Source organism: Melanerpes formicivorus, unplaced genomic scaffold, assembly GCF_026170545.1.
Source record: "Melanerpes formicivorus ecotype bairdi unplaced genomic scaffold, bMelFor1.0.p_v2 SCAF_8, whole genome shotgun sequence".
In the NCBI taxonomy this organism is placed as follows: domain Eukaryota; kingdom Metazoa; phylum Chordata; class Aves; order Piciformes; family Picidae; genus Melanerpes; species Melanerpes formicivorus.
Window position 1 is genome coordinate 8600901 of NW_027142360.1, and position 23556 is coordinate 8624456.

At 39.2% G+C, this 23556-nt stretch overlaps 1 protein-coding gene across 10 annotated transcripts in view; it reads left to right on the forward strand.

Annotated features, from left to right (window-relative positions):
* The window catches only part of SOX5 (SRY-box transcription factor 5), a 306951-nt gene that overhangs the window by 72499 nt on the left and 210896 nt on the right, over window positions 1-23556 (forward strand). For 9 of the 10 annotated variants that reach the window (XM_068141932.1, XM_068141928.1, XM_068141930.1 and 6 more), the window contains exon 3: window positions 4150-4360. In XM_068141932.1, coding sequence (XP_067998033.1) covers window positions 4150-4360 — 211 coding nt within the window. Of the gene's footprint in view, window positions 1-116; window positions 162-4149; window positions 4361-23556 lie in introns of those variants that run through there. The other variant, XM_068141937.1, reaches the window with a different exon arrangement.

Here is a 23556-nt window from a genome sequence, read left to right on the forward strand (position 1 = left end):
CAGCAGAAGACGTGAAACGTGGGCCAGTCTTTTTTTTTTCTGTCGTTGGTGTGGTTGTGGAGGAAAGAAGGGCCTTGGGTGTTTGATTCAGCAGGATCTGTGTAGATCCTTGTCTGCGTTTCTGAAGAGGGAAAATCAAGAAACATCAGCATCAGGTGTTGGTGAGTACAATCCCAGCTCAGAGTTGGATGAACTATTGTGCCAGCACACATTAGCAAAGCAGGTCGCAATGCAAATGAACGATAGAACCTCATCCATGAAGCAGCTGCTAACTGTGTAAAACTGTTACCAGGATTAACAGTGCCAGAGGCTGGAATGTAATCAAACTTGAACAGGTGAAATGGTTGCACATCTGAGAGAGACTGTTGTCAGGTAAAGGAGTGTCTTTTCCTCCACTGCTTTGGTGACTGAGAGAGAGGTTTTATGTGTGGCTTTGTGAAATCCTGAAAATGTCAGTAGCAGGTAGCAGGTTCTTTAATACCACTCTTTAGAGTGCTGTTGCTTTTTCTCTCAGTTAACTGAAAAAAATTCATATGATTTTTGTCCTTTCAAAAAAGGAACCTGTTAAATCTCACTTGTTGGGAGGGAACTTCCTTCTCAGGATATTAATTTTCAACTGTTGCTGACATATCTTTCTGGCCCTTAAAGATTTCTCTCAGTGTTTTCATGGGGTTAGTTACACTCTCATGTGTAATATCAGGGGATTTTCCTTGCTAGAAGTTTTTTAGCTTTATGCAATCATTGACATGAGTAGTTTTTGTGTGGAAGTATCCTTTCTTTTTACCTGGTAAAAGTAAAAATCCAGAACCATTGAGAGTTCTTTTTCACTTTCCCCAATAATGGCATAAGAAAGAGGAAAACAGAGGAATATAAATTGAAAACCAAGATAACAGCTGAGCATTTCAGGTTGTTCTAATGACCAAATTAAAAGATCAGGGACAGGTGGGGAAGACAGATTCTTGAGCTTATGTGCTGAAGGATCCATGTTGGACTCCCATCAGCAGCAGTAGTTGATGTATACATTCATATTCATCTGCTGGTGAGGAAAGGATTCCTCTTAGATTGCAAATCACGCAGTGAATGTGTGATTGCTACAGATCTTTTTGAATGAATAATTCACTGGTGTACTGTAATTTAGCCCACTGAGATGTGATTGCAGCTGTTCCCCTACTGTATATGTGTTTTGATTAAGTGGAGTGTATCTTAAACCTCACAAGTGTATAAATAGCCAGTGTATGTGATATGCAAACACTGCATGCATGCACACCTAACAAGAACAGTCTAAGGAAACAGTTTGTTTGGGGATGGTTATGTAGATGGTTATTTTAGTACAGAATTTGTCTTTAAAAAAAATCTCTGTAGAACACTTTGCTTTCCTTTATTGTCCAGCTATGAAGTCTTCTGAACTGTGGTACTATAAAAATGCTTTTAGCCAACATTGTAGCATCAAGGCCTTTGTGTGTTATTAATCAGTTTATCATTCTAAGGCCTTTACAATATAAAAAATTGTGTCTTTTGGGCCTATCTTACAGGTAGGAAACTGAAATGTAGAAACAAAAGCGACTTTTGTCCATGGTTACATGGAACATCGGAAAGAACCCAAAATTAAGTATTCAGAGTCTTTGCATGGTGCATTATCAACAAACTACTCTCTTATCCTCTTCCCCTCACAATTTCTTTTCCCCTAAAAAGAGAAGCAAGGACATTTTAGTAATTTTGAAAATACCTGTGGGTTCCATTTGAATGCCAAGCGGTTTGTGATTTTGAATTACCTTACATTGCTTCAGTCAGTCATTCAGTCCTTGTGTTCTTAGGCTTCTTCTCTTGTAACAAACTCAGCATATATACTCAGAATATATTTGTGTGTATGAAAATACTTTTGTATGCCCAAAATGTCCATGGAAACATCAATGATGATTCCTGAGGTTTCGGCAGCTCTTGCAGGTACTTTGGGTCTGCGAGCAGCACACACAGAAACACAAGGGTCATTGGGGCTCACTTTGGAATGAATGAATTAATTTTGTTCCTTCTCAAATCAGGAACAGTACTGTTCCTATACTTAATTGATAGTATAGGTGGATTTAAGAACTGTAACTAAGGATAGTATTTGGCTTATCTGTCTTCAAAGTGTGAATAAGAAAGCAGCTTTCACGATATTTCCTCTTTTGGCCTTGTCTGTAGGGAAAAAAAATTGCCAATTGGTAATAATTGGTTTGAAGGTTAGAAAAAAATGTTGCTCATCTAGATCTGTTAAAACCCAGTGTAATCAGGTGTATACATGTGGAGAAAAAACTAAATCCAGCTCCAACTGATTCTTTACATCAACTACTAATTTTCCAAGTGTAGAACAAAAATGGAGGAAGTTGAAAGAAGAAAAGAAAAAAGGGGAAAGAAAAAAAGGATAATTTCTCTGAACTAGAGTTGGAAGTTTTTTTAGGGCTTGGTCAAAAGCTGATTGACGTCAGTAGAAAGTCTCTCATTAACATCACTGGGTTTGGCTTTTGGGGCATATGATGGCCCAGATTGTAATCTCAGTTAAATCCGATTCTGTGAGGGAATTTGTTCACTAGTATAACACATTCAAGCTGCTCAAAACTGTTTGCACCAACAGTTTTCTTAACTAAAGGTAATTTTTTACCCCTTTTAGCGCCCTTTTTGCAGAGGTGGTCTGTGAAAACAAACACATTCTTTACCTCATCACCTCCATGTTGCTTTAGTCAGATTTTATGGAGATAATTTTTAGCCATCTATGTTATATTTTTTTAAAGTCACTTTTTTTCCCCCCCTGAAACATTAGGGTTTATTAAGCCAGAGATAGCCATTTAGGTTGTATTATGTTATAGTGTTATAATTTTTTTAAGCCACTTTCTATTTTTCTGAAATGCTAGGGTTTATTAATCCAGAGACACCAAACATCACTTAGGCAAAAAGAAATCATAAAATTGGAACACGAATCCCTACAAACAGTCTATGTGTTGCTTTCCTACCCTATAAAACGAAAACAGTTTTAAAACGAAGACTTTTCCAACAAAATCTGTAACTCGGCTCACAAGATGGTCTGGTGACTCTTTAGAAATAATACTCATTAAGACACCTGGAATATAAAACTTTAAAGAACCAAGGTAGTGAAAATTCATAAACATAAAACCCCGAATCCAAGCAAAATAAAAACTGTTGACATTTGCAGCACTATGTTATGCAGTCTGTGCCCAGCTTTGGAGACACTGACCCAAGTTTTGCAAGGTATAGATGGCATATGCTAGCAGAGTTTAAAAAGGGGGTTTCAGGAGACGTGTAGTGACTGGTAGGGTGTAAGAGAGACATAAAAGGGGAAAGGAATATATGCAGAGAACATTGCTTTATGTTGGAGGAGGCATGGAGGAGAAATCTGTCACATTAATCAAGGCAAATTTGAAGATGCTGGACCCAGTTCTGGTTTCCATTAAAATTAATGAGTAGACCTCTGTTGACTCTCATGTGAGGAGGATTGTGTGGTTGTTGCAGGAAGTCAGAGAGTTTTGCCATTGTGCTGCTAGTCAAAATCATTAGGACCACCTTTGTGATTTTTTTTCTCTACAAGAAATGAAGGTATGGGATAGAAGAGGATTAGAAAACAGAAAACAATTGATTCATCCTTTATAGATGGGAGAACTACTTGAAATCTGAGTTAAAATAAGTCTTATGGTGAAGGGTGTTTAATATTTGATTACTGTTTCATTTCTTGCAACTAGCTATCAAGAAATTAAGTGCTTTATAAAGTCAGGAAATTAATGGTCCTTGAAAAAATGGAAGATTTTTCCAAAGAAAGCTGTAAAAGAGCAAACAATTAAAGGTAATCAATACCATTGTTATTAGGAAATCTATGAGTACAACACTTCTTCTCAATTAGGGAAAAACTGTATTTTATGTTTCTCTCTTGCAAGCTGATCTTTGTTCACTTCAGCCTGTAATCTTGGTTTATGCTTTATGGATAGGCTTTGTTCTGGATGCTTTTGAAGCACTGCATGCCTTCTTAAAGGTTTCAACAGGAGAACAAACAGCGTTGAACTCAAAGAACAAAGGATTGTTCTTCCTCTCCATCCTTTTTTTTTTTTCTTTCTCCTTTAAGGAAAGAAAGCAATGTTTCATCTCATTTTTCTTCACTTTCAGGAAGTTGATGGCAATAAAGTGATGTCTTCATTTGCCCCGCACAACTCATCTACCTCACCCTTGAAGGCAGAAGAAGGTGGGCGTCAGAGTGGAGAATCATTGTCCAGCACAGCCCTGGGAACCCCTGAACGGCGCAAAGGGAGCCTAGCGGATGTTGTAGACACCCTTAAGCAAAGAAAAATGGAGGAGCTCATCAAAAATGAGCCAGAAGGTAAGGCCTGGGAAACTGGCCAACATTTTCTGGTTTGTTTTCTTTTCTCCAGATTCTTTGCATACATACACTTTTTAATCTTCCCATTTTTTGCTCCATTTGGTTTTTCTAACTAGTAAAATTGAAGTAAAGAGCTCATAGTTTTTTGTCTACATTAGAGATGAATTCCAGCAACATCCCATCATAGCTAACATTTGTATCTTTTCCCAAATGAGAGCCTTTGTCTGACCTAATGGTCTTTTTGTCTCAGTTGGAATAGACAGAGCAACCTCTTCAATATGGGTACAATGAATACTGTAATTTTAACAGCCTGGGGGTCATTTTCACTACTGCTTTCCCCTCCTTCATTTCTAGAGTGATAAACAGTGTTATCAGCAATGTCAGTGTGAAATTATCTAGTAGACATGCCATTATTTGAGAGGTAAGAAATTAAACTGGAATTCAGGAAAGCTTTTGTCTGGAGGTTGTCCTATCATGTCATCGTCTGTTTATCTGTAGCACAGGTACTATACAAACAGACACAGTGCAGGCTTTCTCTGCATTATGTCTGGCCAGCAAGGTTCAACCTTGTTGTATAGGAATCATCTCTGGGGAATTATTTTTGAGAATATATGTCCACTTGATGATTTGTCCATTTATGCTGTGTCAGCTGAGACTGAGAAAGACACCTCGCCTCTGTGAATCCACAGAACAGCTTTTCTTTAAGTAAGATTTCAATTCCTGCCTGTTTGAGGCAGAGTGAAACCCCTGACTGGAAGATGAATTTCTCACTCTGTTCACCATAGGTATCCAACATGCATATTTACAGCTAGATTTCCTGGGGACTGTGAGCCAGTTGGCATTTTGTGATTGTACTGTGCCTTATTCTCTAATGCACAGTAATAAGTCTTCATTGTCATTTACACCTGCCTATCCTGTTGTGGAAATCTGTTTCAAATGTTTAAAAGCACAGCCCTCAGAGCCCACGTCAGTCTTGATGCATGAATTGACAACACCTACAAGAAAATTCTAGGACAACCTGCATACTGGAATGAAAATATGGGTGCAAACATAACCACACTGTCACATCCAGGAGCATGACAGGATTGTAAATTAGTCGTCTCTTCTTGACTGGAGCACACAGTAAAGGCCTGCTGAGAAACAATAATCATAGGATTTAATTTTGCATTTATGTTGCCTTAATGGCCAGTGCCATGACCTATCTCATGCCTTTGAATGGGAAAGAGTTTTCCCTTGTAAGGTATGGGGTGAGGGGAAAGGAGACCAGACTTTTCTGTAAGAGAGAAGAAAGAACAAGGGGTTCTGGGCAATGTCTGAATACTCTGTAGAGTATGAGGCTGTACAAGCTGCACAGACTGCATTAAAGAAAGGCACAAATAGACATGGGAATGGTTACAGAGCCTGTACATTATTTCATCTCTACTAAAATGAAAATATACAGTACAAACAAAAGATCTACAGCTTTGTGAAGAGATTGGGAAAGAAAGAAGGGGGAGCAACTGAATGTTGGGCTTTGCAAATGCATGCAACAGAAAATCTTTTCTTCCCTCTAGCCATTGTTCTATTGTCTTTCAAAGGCCATTAAAATGAACAGCAGGTTGTGATGAAAATTTCATTAAGCCCTAGTTAAGTCATTATGAGAGTGCCATATTCATGTTCCTGCTTACTCCCCACCCAGGAAAAAATGAATAGGAAAGGGTTGGTGTTTTTTTTTTTTTCTCTTCTCCTTTCTCCTTAAAAGCAAACTAACAAAAGTTCAGAAGTTAGAAGAGAATGGGAACTGGGATGTGAAACAAAAGGAGGCCAGAGAGGTGAGCTGGCTAGGAAGAAAATTAGACTTGCATAAGAGCATTGAAAGGTGGTCAGGGACAAATACATCATTTTGACAAGTCTACCCTCCCCCTTCCCTTCAGCCAACATGATTGTTTTTAGAGTGGCTAATTAAAAAATATATATTTATGGGTGCAGATGGCAAGGCTGTTAGGCACCCTTCACAAATGTGAATCTCTTTCCTTAAAAGAAGTGTGTATTATTGCAAGCACAATGTCTTCTTAGAACCCTATCAGAAAATCTCCTTATTGTCATGTCTTCTTCACGTATTCTTAAAGTAAAGTTGTCAGTCATCACTGGTTGCTAGTTGGGTCATTAGCATATTAATGAATTCCCCCATGAATGAGAGAAGTTAAGTGTGAATTTTGGGCAGTACACGTAGGTAACAATTCAACAATGCATGAGTGCTGTGGTTTTCAGGAATAATTTGTAGCCTGGCTAGTTTGTGGAGCTTTGTAGGAGACCACGAATCTTGGTTAAGCTTTGCTGCATTGTGTCAGCAACAGTAATATAATACTTTATGTCTCTTTGGGAAGAAAGGGAAATATTTGCACCAGTAGTAGCAGTTTAATTAAATCAATTTCCTGTGAATCTTTCAAAGACCAGATATGAGCCAGATTCCCATTCCTCTATGTACTCAAAAGTTTATATATTATTTAACTTGTGCAGTGGGCTATATTTGCCCTGTTTTTATTGTTTGAAATTGTCTCCTGAATTATTGTGGGAAATGTGCTTTTGAAGCATTCTTCCAAATGGCCTGCTCATTCAAAAGCAGAAAAAAAAGCCAGGTAGACAAGTGTAGGTCTTGATTTAAACCATGTGTTAATCAGGGAAAAGACCTCTCTTTTCTTAAATGGATTTGGAGGACAAGAGAGATATTCCAAAATATTGGTAACTTGGCTGCTTGATTTTAAGAAACTTTACTGCTATAACATAAATGGCTGTCTTATGTTTGATAAAAGGTAGTAGTTAATACTTAGTGCATTCTGTGGCTAAGTATTAGGAAACCCACTGCTCAGAGCACACCAGTGCACACCTGTATTTATGCATGTATGTAAGCACATGCACTTAGACACCCAGGAGCTGGCGTGGGAGGCACCACTGTTCACAGAAATGCTTTCCCTGATCTGTTGTATATGTGCACTGAGTTAATGTTCCCTGTAGGAGATCATGCTACCTACTCATTCCTAAGAACATTCCAAAAGCTTGTCACTTCCTTTTCCTCCTTGCATGTGTGTATGGTTTTGGTTTTCATAGGGATTTATACTTGGCTCTAAACCCAGTGCTTTCTGTGGGGGTTTCATTCCCCCCTAAACTTGCTATTTTATTCTTGTGTGACAGTACGTGACTGACAACGAGTCATGCTGACACAGAGGCATGAAGTGTTTCAGTGAATCTCAAACTTGTGGAATTGTACTCATTGCTAATACAGTGCTCATTTTTCTTCTTTTACTTTCTGCAGAAAATCCTTATATGCGGCTTTAGTATTAGGCCCCTAAAGGCATAAACCTATTACTGAAGTCACACAATGTTATTTTACATGAAACATTCTGTCCTTTCTAACTTGAACTTCAGAAGAGGAGTCAGTCCCCTTTTATTCCTGGTATACAATAATGAAGATAATGGAGTGGGTTTGGAGAAGCCTTATATACTGTGACAGACCTCAAGCCCTTGCCCTGAGGGTCGTCTGCCGACCATGGGATTCCTTTTGCAGCTAAAATCATTAGGCGAATGAGATACAGGCATGTTTTTCTTCTGTTTTCTTAAGGCATCAGAGGATGGCAGACTCTCTCTCTGTTCTCTTCATTTGTAGAAATGAAATGGAAATCTCTTTGAAGTCACTGAGCTTGACACAAGTTCATGAAAGCAAAGACCAAAGCAGCCACTTAGATTTTTCTTTCACTATTAATGGGATTGGATTGCCGTATTTTAATTTATGGTCTGTGCTTGTGGAAAATTAAATCTCTGAAATCTGTGTAACCTTTCCTCTAAATGTATGACTTGGCTTCTGTAAAAAAATATATAAAATAGGCAAACAAGTAATTTCTCTCCTATTTTTAGAATAAACCAGAGTAGTCACTGGCTCTTTACATCTCCTAACTTCTAATGAAGAATCAATCTTCATGTTGGCAGTATACATTTCTAACAGGTTATGTACCTATCCACCTTTAAAACTTCTACCCTGTATCTTCTGAGGCTAGATCTATGCTGTTGTACAGAATTTGTAGGCATTCTGGATCAATGGGATTGTATGGACATCTACCTGACCACGGAGACTGCGTACAGGAGCATGTGCACATGTGGGAGCACTCACTCACCTGTACAGCTCAGTCTCCTGTGATAAGGACCCCTGAAACTTCGCTTGGTGTGGCTGTTGAAGGGAATACCTTGACATAAATGCATGTACACAGATATTCATATATACAAAGTGCATGCATTGAATACATATATTTAGACATGTATAAATACCCACACACAAGAATTGTGTGTATATAGTGAGTGTTTAATATTGTGCCTACTTCAGAATTTAATTCGACTGGTCCTTAGATCTCCTGAGCAGGAACAATTAATCTCTAGTGTTTAGTAAGCAGGTAATACAAATGTTTGCAGGGCTTTAACAGGCAGTGTGAATACTAGAGCCTCATGTATTACAATATGCTGGAATACTGTAATTACTTTGTCAGAAAGAAAGGGATGAGAAAGGCCTCTTGGGCATGATTTTTGTCTTATGAACATCCCCCAAAGGCTATTTGTGCTTGATGTTTGAGTTTACATTATAAATCACAACACCTGTTCTTGTGGTAATTTAAATGGTGGTTGTTTCAGCAGTTGTCAGTTTATAAAAGTGAACCACGTTGAATTCAGGCTCTCTAGCTGAAATAAGATCCCAGAATATCTCTTAATATTTATCAAACTTTTAATCAAGAGATCTTGTAAAGGAATCAAGAGGTCTTACTCTTGTTAAGCCATAAATTCTAAACCAGACCATTAATGGGCACAAGAAGGGAGACCTGTGAAGTACAGACTCTTGTTTTCAAATCACGTCTGATGAAATGGCAGGAAATGTGGAGAACAGATTTGGAAAAAAACTAAGGATAATCTTATTGGTTGAGGTTTGAATTTCTTTTATTTGGTTCTTCGCTGTCCCTTTGACAATGTATGTGTTGAAGAGGCTTTGTAATGCTGTTCTACTGAAGGACAAACAAGGATACTTTACAGTTGAGTACTTTTAAGCTTGTTCATACACTCCTGCTGCTGTGGAAGGATGCTTCAAGTGCTTTGTGGTTCCATGTTCATCTATGCAGTCTGTCAGTAGAAAATGTGTCTTTTCTTGTGCAGCAAGTCAGCATCAATTTTCCATGCACTTCTTTCAAAGACCCTGCCATATGGAAATGTGCATTTGGATACTGCTGATAAAAAAAAAAAATTAGAAAGATGAAGTTGATAAGCTAGGCTTGTGTGAAGATAAGGCACTGTTAAATGCTGCAGTGGCATAATCCTTTATTAACAAGTGCTTCTGCTCTGCAACAGAGGTAGCCTAGTTTGAAGCCCTGCCAGCTCTCGCTTGCTCAAAGTGAAGTATATTCATTTGTCATCTTCAGTTTTTAAGTGTTTCCCTTCCTAATAGTTTAGCCTGATAGTCACAGTTTCTTTCAATAGATGTTTTCAACATTTGCTTAGATTCCTTTCCAAGTCTCTCTTGCTTAAATCCTCAAAGGTTTCATAGCTTTGGGATTTTTCCTTTCTCTTTTGATAAAGGCATCTGAGGTGCTGGTACAGCATCTTAAATATAGAAGAAAATATTGCGGTCAAGTGAGATTCAGGAAACCTTTGCTTCTGGAAAGAGAATAAGGTCCCTTTCCACTTCCCTGTTTTGCAATGAAAGTATGCTCTGCTGGACTTCCATAATTAAAATGTTCTTCTAGGGTGCATCCACTCCATTGTGTTGGACAAGCAGCAACAAAAGCAAAAAACTTACAGTTTTACATTGCAGCATGTAAGTGGTTCAGCAAGACAAATCAATTATTTGAGCTCCTGTCTGTCCCTAATTCCTCAGGTAGCCAGACTGAATAGTCATGATTCATTTCATTAGGAGTTTTCAAAACTCGGTGCCCCTTTTACCCCTAGATCATTTTTATGTGTCTTTTGCCTCTAACACATTCCAGCCAAATCCATTTGCAGTCTACCCTCAATTGGTATTGTTTAAAACTTTTCTATTTTATTTTATTTTATTTTATTTTATTTTATTTTATTTTATTTTATTTTATTTTATTTTATTTTATTTTATTTCCAACTGCCCTTCCCCAAGAAAAGCTGTTAGCTTTCTGAGCTTCATTTCAGTCCTTGGATCACTGCTGGAGAAACCTCTGACCCAGCCTGGTAATGCACAAATAGACATGAGTGAGTGTGCCAGCTCTTCCTATATGCTTATGTGCCACAGCTTTTTGGGTATGTCATTTATTCAAGAGTGAAGAGCGAGCCACCTGTTTCTCAGGCCTCTTGTCCCTCATATTAAAGGTTCAAGCCCTTGCTGAATAATAACATCTTAATCTGGGCAACATGCACAACATTTAGCTGAAACCTATTTGTTGAGCTAGCAGGGTTTCTGGGATTTTTTTTCCCTCTCTGTTACCCCTGAGGCGCTTGTCACGACTGTGCATATTAAAATTAATCAGACCTCCCAGGCTTGTGTGACTGTGTGGTTTAACATGAAGAAGTGGATATCAAGCATTTGCCCTAATTAAATAGGCCTGCTTGGTTTTGTTCTAGTGGATACTTGGTCTTTTTTTTAATAAGAGCTGCTTATGGAGGAGGCACGGCCAGCTCTAGAGTCAGTGGAGAGCTCACTTCAAAGTTTTTCCCACCACCTGCGCCCAGGATGCTGAGACCTGAAGGACTCCCTGCGTTCATTCTTAACAGCACAATTTGCAGGAAGTAAGTGGAGGGGGGAAGGGGAAAATATGGCCAAATGAGTGAGAAAGTGAACAGGGAAGAGAGGCAAGGAGCTGGGACAAGCATGTGGATTGGCTTTTTGAAGTTGATTAAGATGACCTATCATCCTGTCTGATTAGCTTTAGATCTCAGTCTGTGCCATGAGCTATTCACAAGTCTGTCTTGTGTCTTCTGTTTACCAGAAGCAAGGGAAAGCCTCTAGTGTGGCAAGGAGCAACGTTTGCAGCAACTCCTGATCACTTGTTTAGCTAATGAAGTAGCCTTATAGAAACACTCTTTAAGTTTGAAGATGTTTTGCTGGCTTTTATTAGTTACGTATCTGTTTAGCATCGGTGTTTTTAAGATGGTTTGAATGTTGCTGCTTTCACACAACTGTTTACATCTCCTGTATTCTAAATAAGCTGTACTGGGAAGACAAAACTCCTTCCATCATCTTTTCTTTTGGTACAGGTTAATTGTACTGTGGTTTGTGCATTCCCTCAGGAGGTATTGTGCTATATGTGTGTCTGATTTTTATATATTCTTTTTTAATACTGTGATGTATAAATTCAGAAAGCACTTAAAACAGAGTCAAGAAGTGTTGGAGGGGACACAGCCTAAAACCTGTTAAATAGTAATTAAGGACTGATACCATTTAGCAATTCAGCAAGTTAATTTTAGCCAAAAATAGTAGAAAATTTGGACTGGTCGACATTTTTAGACAAAATATTTTGTTGGAAATGATTTTTTTTGTTTGTTTTTAGATGTTTAAACTGATTAATCTGAAAGAGAAATGAAAACATTTCAGTTAGAATTAAACAAAACATTTTGGGTCAGGTGGAAACAGCTTTTCCCCTGACTTGGTTTGGCAGCTGAAATGAAAAAAAAATTCAAACTAGTCAAATAAAAATGAGTTCCAAAATCTGGAGAGTTGGGTTTCAGGGGTGTTTTTCGCTCTACTGACGTGAGGAGGACAGATGAGCAATTGTTACAATGACAAATATTTAATTGTATCTGAATGGTACACACTGTAGTTTTGAGGGTAACTTTAGGGTAGATTTAGGTTGGATGTTAGGAGGAAGATCTTTGCCATGGGGGTAGTGAAACACTGGAACAGCTTGTGCAGGGAGGCAGTTGAAGCCCCATCCTTGGAGATATTCAAGGTGAAGCTTGACAGGGCTCTGGGCAACCTGATCTAGTGGAGGATATCCCCGCACACTGCAGGGAGGTTGGACTAGATGTCCTTTGGTGGTCCCTTGTGACCCAAACCTTTCTATGATTAAATGGCAATAGTTTTGTTAGAAAAACTTGGAAATTTTTATTTGTTTCAAATATGCCAATTTCTTTGCCATGTGAAACCTCAGCCAGAAAAGTTTTGCAGCACCTAAAGCATGTTCTTTTGAAACAGATTTTTGGAAGTTGGACATACTTGACATATCTTTACAGCAGAAACCTCTGGAGTGTATTATAGACAGCCTAGAAATCTGCAATTGTTACACCCCCAGACTTTGATTTTGCTTTTTATTTAAATTCATGCAGTCCAGTACAAAGCTTTATTTACCTGTTTCCATAACAGTTTAATTGCTGAAGTAAAACCCAGCAGGTAGGATGATACTCCATTGATTAATAACCGTATTGCACGTTTGTGCACTAAGTCGTTGCCATCTTTCTGTCTCTCTCTCTCTAAGTATTATTATCATTCCTGTTTTATTTCTCATTTCAAACCTTGGCACAGCCCAAATGTAAAGAACCATGTTGACACTGCCAAGCATCTGTCTGGTGCTTGACAGCATCATAGAAACCCTTCCACTGTTTCATCTGGGTTGCTATTGGTTATTTAACAACACAATGCAAACGGTGAAGTGTGGGTGTATATGAAATGGAAAGAAAGGTTGAGGTGGGGGGAAGGAGCCCTGTACAAGTAAATATGTCTTTCATCATATCTTTTGTTTGGTCTGTTTGCTGTGTGCTATTCAGTAGTCAATAAAAGTTGTTTGACGGTTCTGCAAAAAGGGTAAGAAACCTTTTCTTAAACTTTTGTTCTCCTCTGTTTGTCTCAGTCCAGAAAGTTTTCTGCTTTTGTTTTTCTGGCCTCGCTTTGTTGTCACCTCTCTGTTGTTGAAGGGTTTTTGTCGTTGCTCTTTAGCTGATGTGACGTAAGCCGTTACTTATGAAACACTGCTTATTGAGCAGCAATTTTGTGCAGGTGAAGTGGACATTTAGAGGGCTTATGAAAGTTTTAACTGTGGCAGTCTTGGAGCAAGCGTTCTTTCAAGCTTGTGTTTTAATTTATTTATTTAGCCAGGGGATGAAAGAGAAAAGAGAGTGAAGAGAAAAATCAGTCTGTGCTTTCTGCTGAAGAATACCCTGTTAGCTCTTGTGTGACTTGGTAAGGCTTTCTGAGATATTTAGCCTGATTTAATTCGTATTTAAGATCTTTCCTCCCAACACATTAATATAATGTCACTGTAGAATGCATTGCATGGTGTAATTACTGAAGAGAGCAGTAGTTGGGAAAACAGACGGTAATTGAACACATGGCTGTTCATTACAACAGGACAGTGCTCCTACGCTGGTATTTAGGGCATTAATAGGGAAGAATTGATTTGTTGTTTTAAGATGAATTCAATCACTGTTGCTTAGGCCTTTGTTTGTCCAGGCCGAGTTATGCTTTGTTTGTGTTATGTGCCCAAGAGGTTTACACACCACAGCATGGCATTAGTCATGCAGAGGGCTTGGGAGCAGAGAGCCATTTAAACGAACAAAGGACATTTTTCTTTTAGGCTCTGTTTATCTTCCTCTCTAGTTTTGTTACCTTCTAATCTATCTCCATCTCTCTCTCCCTCTTTCTCCCCCTTCCTTTCTACCTCAAACATTTTTGATCAATGCAGAGGTCCTCCTGCTTTCTTCCTTCCCCCTCCTCTTTATTCAACCACTTGAAGACAAATGGAACTCTGATTGACAGGTGGCAACGTGGGGTTGTGGCGCAGTGTAAACAGGAGTGGCTACTCCCAGGTTTGTGCAGGGAAGAATTGGGGCTGGGAGTGAGGAATGTTCAACATGCAGAAAAATGATTAATTTCCAAGTGAACAGAGCAGGGGGAGATGTAGTACTGCAGGGTAAAAGAGGGAATGCACACACCTTTTGTGGTTCCTGCTGGCCTGTGCTCTGGTTGGGACCCTGTGCAGACCCCATGCCCTGGGATTTAATGAGTTTTCCACCCCCTTCTCCTTTGTACTGACAGGAGCTGGTTGGACGAAGAGAGAACCGTGTGACTGGTTGAATTCCTGGTCTCTCTGTTGTGAGCAGTATGGTTTGTATTTTAGGCTCATTGTGCTTTAGAGGAATCTCCTCTTAATTTATTTCAGAGTGTGGGAGAGTTAATAGACCCTTCAGAAGGATGTGGGCCAAATTCTGTGCTCAGATACAAGTTCACAACTCCTGCTGAATACACAAGAGCTTTAAGAAGGCAACATTTGACCCAGTACCAGAGTTGTAAAGAACCCAATGTGAATTGTTGTTTTTTTTTATCCCTATACAGACAGGGATTAGGCCTGTTCCTGGAAAGAGCATTATTAAGAGAACTGAAAGGTAACAACAACAAAGTCTGTGCAGTCATTAATTGCTAGAAACTTGTATTTGCTGAATGGTGAGATACTTGTATCTAAGTAATATAGTGCTTGATGTATTAGCACCCGGACTTGTCTTTTGGAGGTATAGAAGGTACTAGCTTACACAGCACAAAGAAGGGAGAGCCAGAGGTGTATGATATGGAGAGCCAGATTCTTACTGTTGGGGAGATACAGCAATTTAACATACGTGTTCATGCACTGCAACATGCAGGGAAGGAGATGAACCACAGTTGTTCATTTGAGCCTTTTAGCTATAATTAATTACATTATTGAATCTCTGAATAAATAATAGAAGCAGAGGAGATGACAGCTGGAAAAGGATCTGACATCCATCAGTGGTTTTATCCAGACTTGCAATCATAGGCAATTCGATGTGTATGAGACGTGCTATTTTAGCCATTATTTTCAAATCTGTTCTAGGTACCTAGGAAGTGTAGTTGCAAAGGTCCAGCCATATGTGCAAAGACAAATTTCCTTCCCACCCCAAAAAAATCCCAAACAGTTATTGTATTGCACTGCCAATAAGCAAGAATGATCACAGCTAACAATTTACACAGCCCCGAAGTTACAGCTGGTGTCCAAGTGCTTTATCAGAAAGGAAGGTGTCTCTCCAGACTTGGAAGCGGTTATCCAAGTGTCCTGTTTTTCCAGTACAGCTTGGAATGTTGCATTAATTTTGTACTGTAGATTAGCCTACACAATCTCAAGGTACATAGTTTAGAGACAGAGATCACACGGAAGGAGAAAGCCTCTCAGTTCTTTATGCATCATTCATCTTTTTTGCTAAACCTTTCTTTCCCTTTTCTGTTCTGCCCATGACACCTACCCCATTGCAGTAGCTGAGCATCTTAGCTGCCACAGACTCGGGCACTGGGCAGGGAGAACAAAAAAAGGCAAAAAAGTCAACAGCTCATTAGAAATACAGTTTTTAACTGTATTCATTACTGTGTATTCCCTCAGTCCTGTATGATCACTGACTTGTTGCAAAGTCAGTATGTTAATGTATTTTTGTTGGAATATCTATATTCTAGACTGAAATAATGCAATATATTTCCAAATACTTGCCTTTCCTTGTATATGAATTAATATATGAAGATGAAACTAGAGGACAGCAGGCTTTTGCTAATGATTTTCAGCTGCAACAATTCTGGATTCCACACTGAGCTCATGTACAGCCTTAATCAGCAATGCTGTTTAACTAAATATGGAGACATTTCACTGAAGATTATTTTATTTTAAGTCTTTTTTTATGCATTTCCTCTTGCTGTGTCATCTAATTGATTCACAGCTCCTGTGAGGCTTTCGAGCATGGGATGCACATCCAGGCAAAATGCATTCCTTCTTTACAAGTTTGGCCAAGTCAATCCTATCTGAGTTTAAAGGAATTAAGAAGCTGTCATTGGGAATCATTCTGTAACTAACCATAAAATGATTGGATGAATAATACACATGACATAGGGGTTTAGGCTATAACCTGTTATTTCTGCTGAAGATCATGTTATTTTGTTACCATACTTACCAGGACACAGTCCCCAGTGGATGTTAGATGGTGTGCATGACCAGTATTTGAAGGTGATGGGGCCCACAGGAGGCAAGAAGACAGCATTGCCTTATTTTGCTGCCAGTCTGCAAAATTTTCCCAATTCTTCTAATGTAAACTCTTTTGTTGGTTGTTGGTTTTGTCTTGGCCTTATGCCTTCAGTATAGCATGGAGCAAACTGCCATTAAAGAACGAGAGAGCGAATTCAGCTGACAGTTGTGTTATTTCATCCTAGGTTTCTCACATGTCATTGCTAAAATTTGCTCTGCTTGTATTGGATGTTATAACTGTTCACCAGTTATAACCAGCCACCATGCTCCTGAGTGTTTTCAAGAGCAAATGACGTGCAGCGCCTGGCCATTTTTTGAGTCATCCACTTCAGCTCTTTTAGTAGACAGGTCTCTGTAGACATAAAGACAGGTGAAAAAGCAGGAGATGCTGGCTGTGTTTGCATAAACAGGCACCATTGTGGGAAAATGAAACAAGGAGACCGTTTTGGAAACTTCAGTCTAACTCTTTAAGGGAGGTGAAAAGATGTGCTGTAGTGTTCTTCTCTCCTTCCTTAGGATTTGCAGCCTGATCATGGGGTCCCTGTGCTAGCAGAGACTTGTTGGATTGATTTTTAATTATTTTTTTTTCCTTTGCAAAATCCTGTTTCTACTAGAAGAGGATGTTGGGGTTGCTCAGGCATTCCCAGGTAGCTTTCCTCCCAGGCAGAATGCATTCCATAAAGCTGTCAGTTCTTCAGCTTAATGCTGGGTCTTAGTGTATTAATTCAAGGCTTTCAGTGATCTAGGACGCAACATGTGCCAGGAGCAGGACCTAAAATTAGAGACAGACTTTTGGCTGTGAGAGCTGCTTGAGGCTACTTGGGGTGAAAGAGGAGGGAAGAGGCCTGATGTCAGTCACAGCCCAGGGACTCCCAAGATGTCCAAAGAATCCCCTCAGATACAGTTTTTTCTGCGACACCCACTGCAGTTACTGACCCTTCCACTCAGTGGTTGGTTTCACACACCAATTCCATGTTGAAGGCTCTCACAGTTAACTTGTTACACCAAAGTCCTGTTCTTGGTATACTGGAATTGTGATTTTTTTAAATCTTGAAAAAGATTAGGTGGAATAGGAAGCAGGAAAATTGCTGCTTCTTCCTTCACTTCAGCAATACATTTTATTACATAAAATGTTACACTCTTGGCTGTATGCAAGAATTATGTCCTTGTGATTTTATCTTTTTCTTCTGATATATCATAGCTGCCAGGGACTATGAATGAGGAATAATTAGGCATTATTGTTTGGTTATGTTGATTCTCTTGTGATTCCTTCTTGTTTACTTCATTTAAAATGTCGATACTGTTCTTGCCATGTAGAAATAATGACTGTGTTACTTCATGAATATGAGATTACAGAGACCTTGTTTGAAATTGCTGTAACACTTGTTCCTCCTCTCTGATCATTTCAGGCCATATGAAATGTATTCTTTCTACTTGAAAAGATAAATCCTCAGAAACACAAGCTGATAGACATTTAGTCTGTACTAAAAGATCTTCAGTCTTTACCTTATCCTGGATTGTCTCTTTCTAGTAAGGCTGCACATTGGTGCTGATGTGGGATTCTGGTGGGTTCTGGTCTAAATAAGACACATAGATGCCGTTCTGCAATGCAAGAATTTTGCCTTATGTTGAAATATAGAAAGATTTGTAAGTTTTCATTGTTAGGGAAAAAAATCTTCTCTGCTGAAATCTGTACTGCGAATCTAAACTCTGATATTTTGCTCCTATTCATCTACGGCACTTCTTTGATGATGGTTGGAGTTCTGATCTCACAGGGAGAGGAGAATATTTGAGTTGAGATTTCTTGAACAGAGCTTAGGGGATAATATTGTGTTTAGTTTGTTTCACTAGATGCAAGCTAATCAGAGAATAATTAACGGTCAGAATGCCAAGGTCCTTGTCCATGTAAAGGATCTGGTATTGAAGTCCTCAGTAAAGTAACAGTCACGTTGAATTCAATGGACTTTAAACTGAACAAATGCTTCAGGATTTGTCCTCAGCCATTTTCTCCCTGTCAGTTTTTAATGAGCATCCCGTGAAAGTGTTTAACAATTGTACTGACTTTGATTTTTTTCAAGGTTTTGGAGAAAATTGCTTTCTCAGGTTGTGAAAAAAATGTTGAAACAAAAAGCAGCATGTTTTTCCATCCTGATGTCTAGCATATTGTAAGTAGATTCAAAGACTGCACCTTGTCCTTTCTGATAGGCAGTATCTTAAGCGTGTTACAAAGAGTATTGTATAAAAATTGCCAGAAGGACGAATTACAGCTGATAGATGGAGATGCTTTAGACTTCATCTTAAGTTCCTGAGATTGAGATAAAATGCATATTTTAAATAGAGCTATAGCTGTAGATGTTGGGACTTTGTTTTAAAAATTAAAGGGGAAAAAATGCCACTGCTCAGATCACTATGCAGAGCCTGGTGTTTAAATGCCATGATTTTGTGTCAGAAGCAGCAGCTAGTATATCTGGATTCATTCTTTCCCTTGCTTTCCTTGGTTGTCACTGAGAACTCCCAGGCTGAGACAGATGGCTGCTGGTTTAGTTGTGTGCGTGGGAGACAGGAACTTCCACATGTGATTTTTTACCATTTGGTAGTAATTAGTTTGTTGTATAAATTAACATTAACTGAACCATTCTTCAGGCATTGTTTGTAATTATCTTCTTTGAACCTCTGAGTTGTGTAAAGAAATAAAAAAAGAGAAATAAACTGCTTCTTATTTTGTACGGGGAAGAACTCTATCATTAAGCAGAACAAAGCAGCAATTATCATCGCATGCCCAGTAGACTGAAAACTTTGAAAAAACCCTTCAAAAAAAGCAAGATCTTTTTTCCCCTGTAAATATTAATGGAAATTAATGATGTAGAAGTGCAGAGAGATTTTTTGAAATTTGTAAGGATGAAGTATGAATGTAAGCAATGGTGATCGTGCCTTCCTGCATCATCATCGTCATCCCCATTATTACTCCACTACTACGAGTGCCGCTACTCGATGCAAGTATGTAAGGAGTAGAGGGTTTCTTTATGGTCTCTCAATTTTGTTCCATTTCCACTCACCCCCCCCATCTTTAAAACATTTCCTGATGTTTTTTTGTGGTAAACATAAGACTTTTGTGTCTGCATATCGAGCAATGAACTATTGTTAGTGTTGGTTTTCTCTTGGGATTTCTGTCACTTGCAGCAACCAGCCAAATTGGAATTGTCAGGAGAACAGCCTCTCTCATGTTCCTTGGCACTTCTGCTTCAGGACTTGGCCACAATCCAAACATGCAGAGGTTCATGGACGTGAAAAATAACAGGGAAAATGCCCTCTGATATTAACCCAATATTTTAGTAACATACTGGGAATCTCTAGGTTCATTTGCTGGAAAAGTTCAGGTAAGAAATCTGTATATTTTGTTAGACTGAAGTTCTTCCCTTTCCTATGCAGCAGAAGGTGAAACTGGTGGTGGTGTCCATCTTTTAGTATAGCTCTTCTGCCCTGGATACAAAGCTGGCAAAATAGGCAACAGAGTACTGTGCAGTAGATCCTCTCACATTTGGGTTAGGCTGTAGCAGTAGAACTCAGATGCAGTCCATCACAAGGTGGTCCACAGTTTCATTAAAAGTAATTTAGTATCCATAGTTGTACATCTCAGAGAAAGGTTCATGTGAGCTGAGTTTTAAAGTGTCTTGGCATTTTCTTGTGAAACAAAATGAAGACAATTTTAGGCCTAGGCTTGAACTTGTCTAGATAAATTGGTGTTGGTTTTCCCCTAAATTTATTGCACACAGGGCCCATACCTGAGAGGTGAATTTGTGTCTTCTTTTTCCTCTCAGAATTTCCATTAATATTCACATTTGTTCAGATAAATAGTTTTACCTGGGCAATAAATGCTAAAAGAGGACATGAATTCTGAAATGAGTAAATATAGATGCAGCTTAGTTAAGAATTGTTCTGTTTTTCTTGGCATGGTGAATTAGCCTATATGAAGCTCTGTGGTGTTTGTAGAAGAGGAAGGTGGGAGGGAGCGGGTGGGAGCTTTAGTATCTGGAATGCAAAGAGAATATGAGCTGAGTACACTGAAAGCTCCAATGAAGAGAAAGCTACCGTGGATGGTTGTCTTTGTCTTTTTCTTTCTGGCGAGGGTTAATGCTGTAACTGAGAGTATCTGTGATTCTCCAGCTTTTTATATCAATCAAACATTTTCTGAATGCTTTCTATTGAACACTTCTTTTTTCAACTAAAAAAACTGAAGGTGCCAACCATGCTTTGATATTGATGTGGCAGCACAGTGGATAGGCTTGCAGTTAGCTGAAACAAGCACATGAGCTTTTCAGTTCGCCTTCGTCCTGCTGAAGGGTTGTTGAACAAGAAGGAAGAGCTGAACACAGCCTTTTGTTGGATGAAGTATACAGCTGCAGTGTCATCATACCAACTATAGGCCTATTTTTTTTTATCCCTGGAGGAATACAAGGAAGAAAGATTGGTCCTGTGGCTAAAAGCACAGAGCAAAGTCAGAAAACAAAATTTCTTCTGGGCTTTGTTTGGTGTGGGGATTTTTTGTTTGTTTGTTTGTATTTTTTCCCACACATTTTTCACATGAACTCTCTCTCTTGTGTCCACGTCCTGAGGGTTTTTAGCCATGGTTGATAATAGTAGCTGTATACGTCTTCACAGTGTTGAAATTTAGCTACTGCTTCAGAGATGCAACCTGACAGTGGTCCTGCTTACAAGAAACGATGGGTAGATCTGAGGAAACAAGCTGTCTGGAAACACACTTCTGTTACAGATCTGCCCCATATGTCTTCCTAACCAAAAATGAGATTTCAGGTTGAATTCGGAAGCCTCTGGCCTGAATTCAGTAGCTTCCTCACAGACAGAGCTCACTTTTGCCTTGATAGGATTTCATCAAGTGGAACATGTGAAGAGTTAAGCCTGTAGGGTTGTTGTGCCATAGGAAGTTGGTACTGTAGCTTTCTGTGGTAGTCGCAACTACACCACAGAAAAAGTTGTGGTTTCCATACCTCCTCCTAGATTCTTCTTTCCTAGATCAGTTAATTCTTCCTGTTGAATATCCTGGTGCTCTTACCTGGCGCAAGGGCTGTGCTGAAGCATCAAGCCGTGGTTCTTCAGGCTTGCAGTCCTTGTGGCACAGAGCAGCACAGAGATACACTGGGAGAAGAGGATCATAACCATAGAGGCAAACCTAACATCATCCCCTCCTTGTCTGCCACGTAAATCGTTTCTTGCTGTTTCACATGCTCTGCCTCACATGCTTTGTAGAATTTATTTATTTATTTATTTATTTATGTATATGCAAGTTACAAGCTTTGGCATGGCAAGAAGATGAGGAATTTTTGTTCTGTTTTTTGTTTGGGGAAGAGGTAGGTGGGAGGGAGCGTGTGGGAGCTTTAGTGGCTTGGAGCTCAAAGAGAATGCATTAATTAACCCAGGAGGATCACTGGGACGCGGGAGTGAAAAACTACAGCTTTAAAATCCAGTGATCTTTATCCATTGTTGGGTTTGGGTCAAAGACCTTGGATAAGAGAAGGGGGAAGAAGGGTGAGCAAGGGAGGGTGGGCACAATGGGAACCAGATGCTTCAAGCTGATGGGGGTCGGCCTTTCTGTTATTGTGTGACAAGCCACCCATCTTCCCTGCACACCCAGCCTTTAAAAGTATGCCATTCCTTTCTGAAGTCCTTCTATCCTCTGCAGAGGCAGGGGGAGAGAAGAGGCAGAGGCACTTATATGCATGCACATCCATACATGCATCCATACATGCATGCACACATGCTCACATAGCCCTGGCTCTGCTTTTTTTCCTTTGGCCTACCTTGTCAAATGGCCCTGGAAGACTAAACAGGTGTTATCTACTTTTGATTTCAGTGCATTTAAATTAATCCTGTCAGCTCAGCTGTTAAAACAACTGTCATCTCCAGCTGTTAGTAATTTTCGACTGGGCACTTTTACAGGTTGCCAAGTTCTGAGCCTGCATTGTGAATCTCTTGCTCCCTTTCTCTCGCAGCGCTATAGTAACAATTTGTAATTTTTTTAAAGGGGACTCGCATCGGACTGGTTTTATATCGAACCCTGTCTGTAATATATTGAAATGATAATATCACAGAACCCAACATCATCATGCCAGACTTCGGAATAAAGAGCTAAACCATGCGTGGAGTGCAGTGCATATCAATCTTCTGTGGGTTTGTTGCAGCCTCTCTGTGCATTTTAAATTTGAATGAGAGATGAATCAACCTGAGAGTTTGGGAGGGAGGAAGAGGGGGGCTCTAAATTTTTATTGCCAAATATAAAGCCTCTTTTTTTAGAAGCACTGTTCTCTTGTTTGTTTTTTTTCCCCCCTTTCACCTCAATGTACCTTTAATTTTCCTAACTAGTCTTAACAGGAGTTACCTTGGAATGAAAATATTTTTAAAACCTTTCAGCTGTTAGATTAATAGCATACACGTGGTGGCCTTTAGAACTGTAGGGAAAAATTAGTACATTTGATATATGTTATTGATTTCAGTAGACACTCTTTAATGTGACTTATTCCTATATGGTCAGGATCTATAGTCCATTACCAGTGTTTCAGAGCCAGATAACACTTGTAGAGTACACGGATCTGAATCCTGACAAGGAAGGCTTTCTTTGATTTTTAGGTTTCCACTCATCAGAGCTGTCTGGCCGGATTTTCAGCTAGTGTAGAACCGAGGCTGCTCCCTTGACTTATGTTACAAACCATCCTTAAAACCCTGGAAAGGACTATTCAGGCATTCTTCTGCATGTTTCTAGGAAAAAGATGCGCTGAAGTGGCTAGAGAAAATCTTTTTCTCCACAGAGCACAGATGATATCAGGGGCCAGGTACCCATACAAAAATGATCCTTTAAAAAAAAATACAAATCATAGTTTGTATTGTCTCTATAATATAATAGAGCACAGTTTCTGTATCTTACGTAGTGAAGACTTCAGGTTTTCTTTATATTTTAGTTTTGAATTCTTCACCAAAATTCTGCTAAAATAGCAAATACTCTCTGAATAATGCCACTAGAATTCTATACCTTTAGCTCTTAATTCTTAGACTTGGATGGAAAAAAAGCCAAAGACTTTAGTGATTACATGAAAGATAAAAAGGAAATGTCGGGTGCTGAAGTACCATCATATTCAGCAGAGCAGGTCCTGAACTCATTGCCACCTTTAAAACGCATCCCTGCTTTTTGGCATGTTCCGC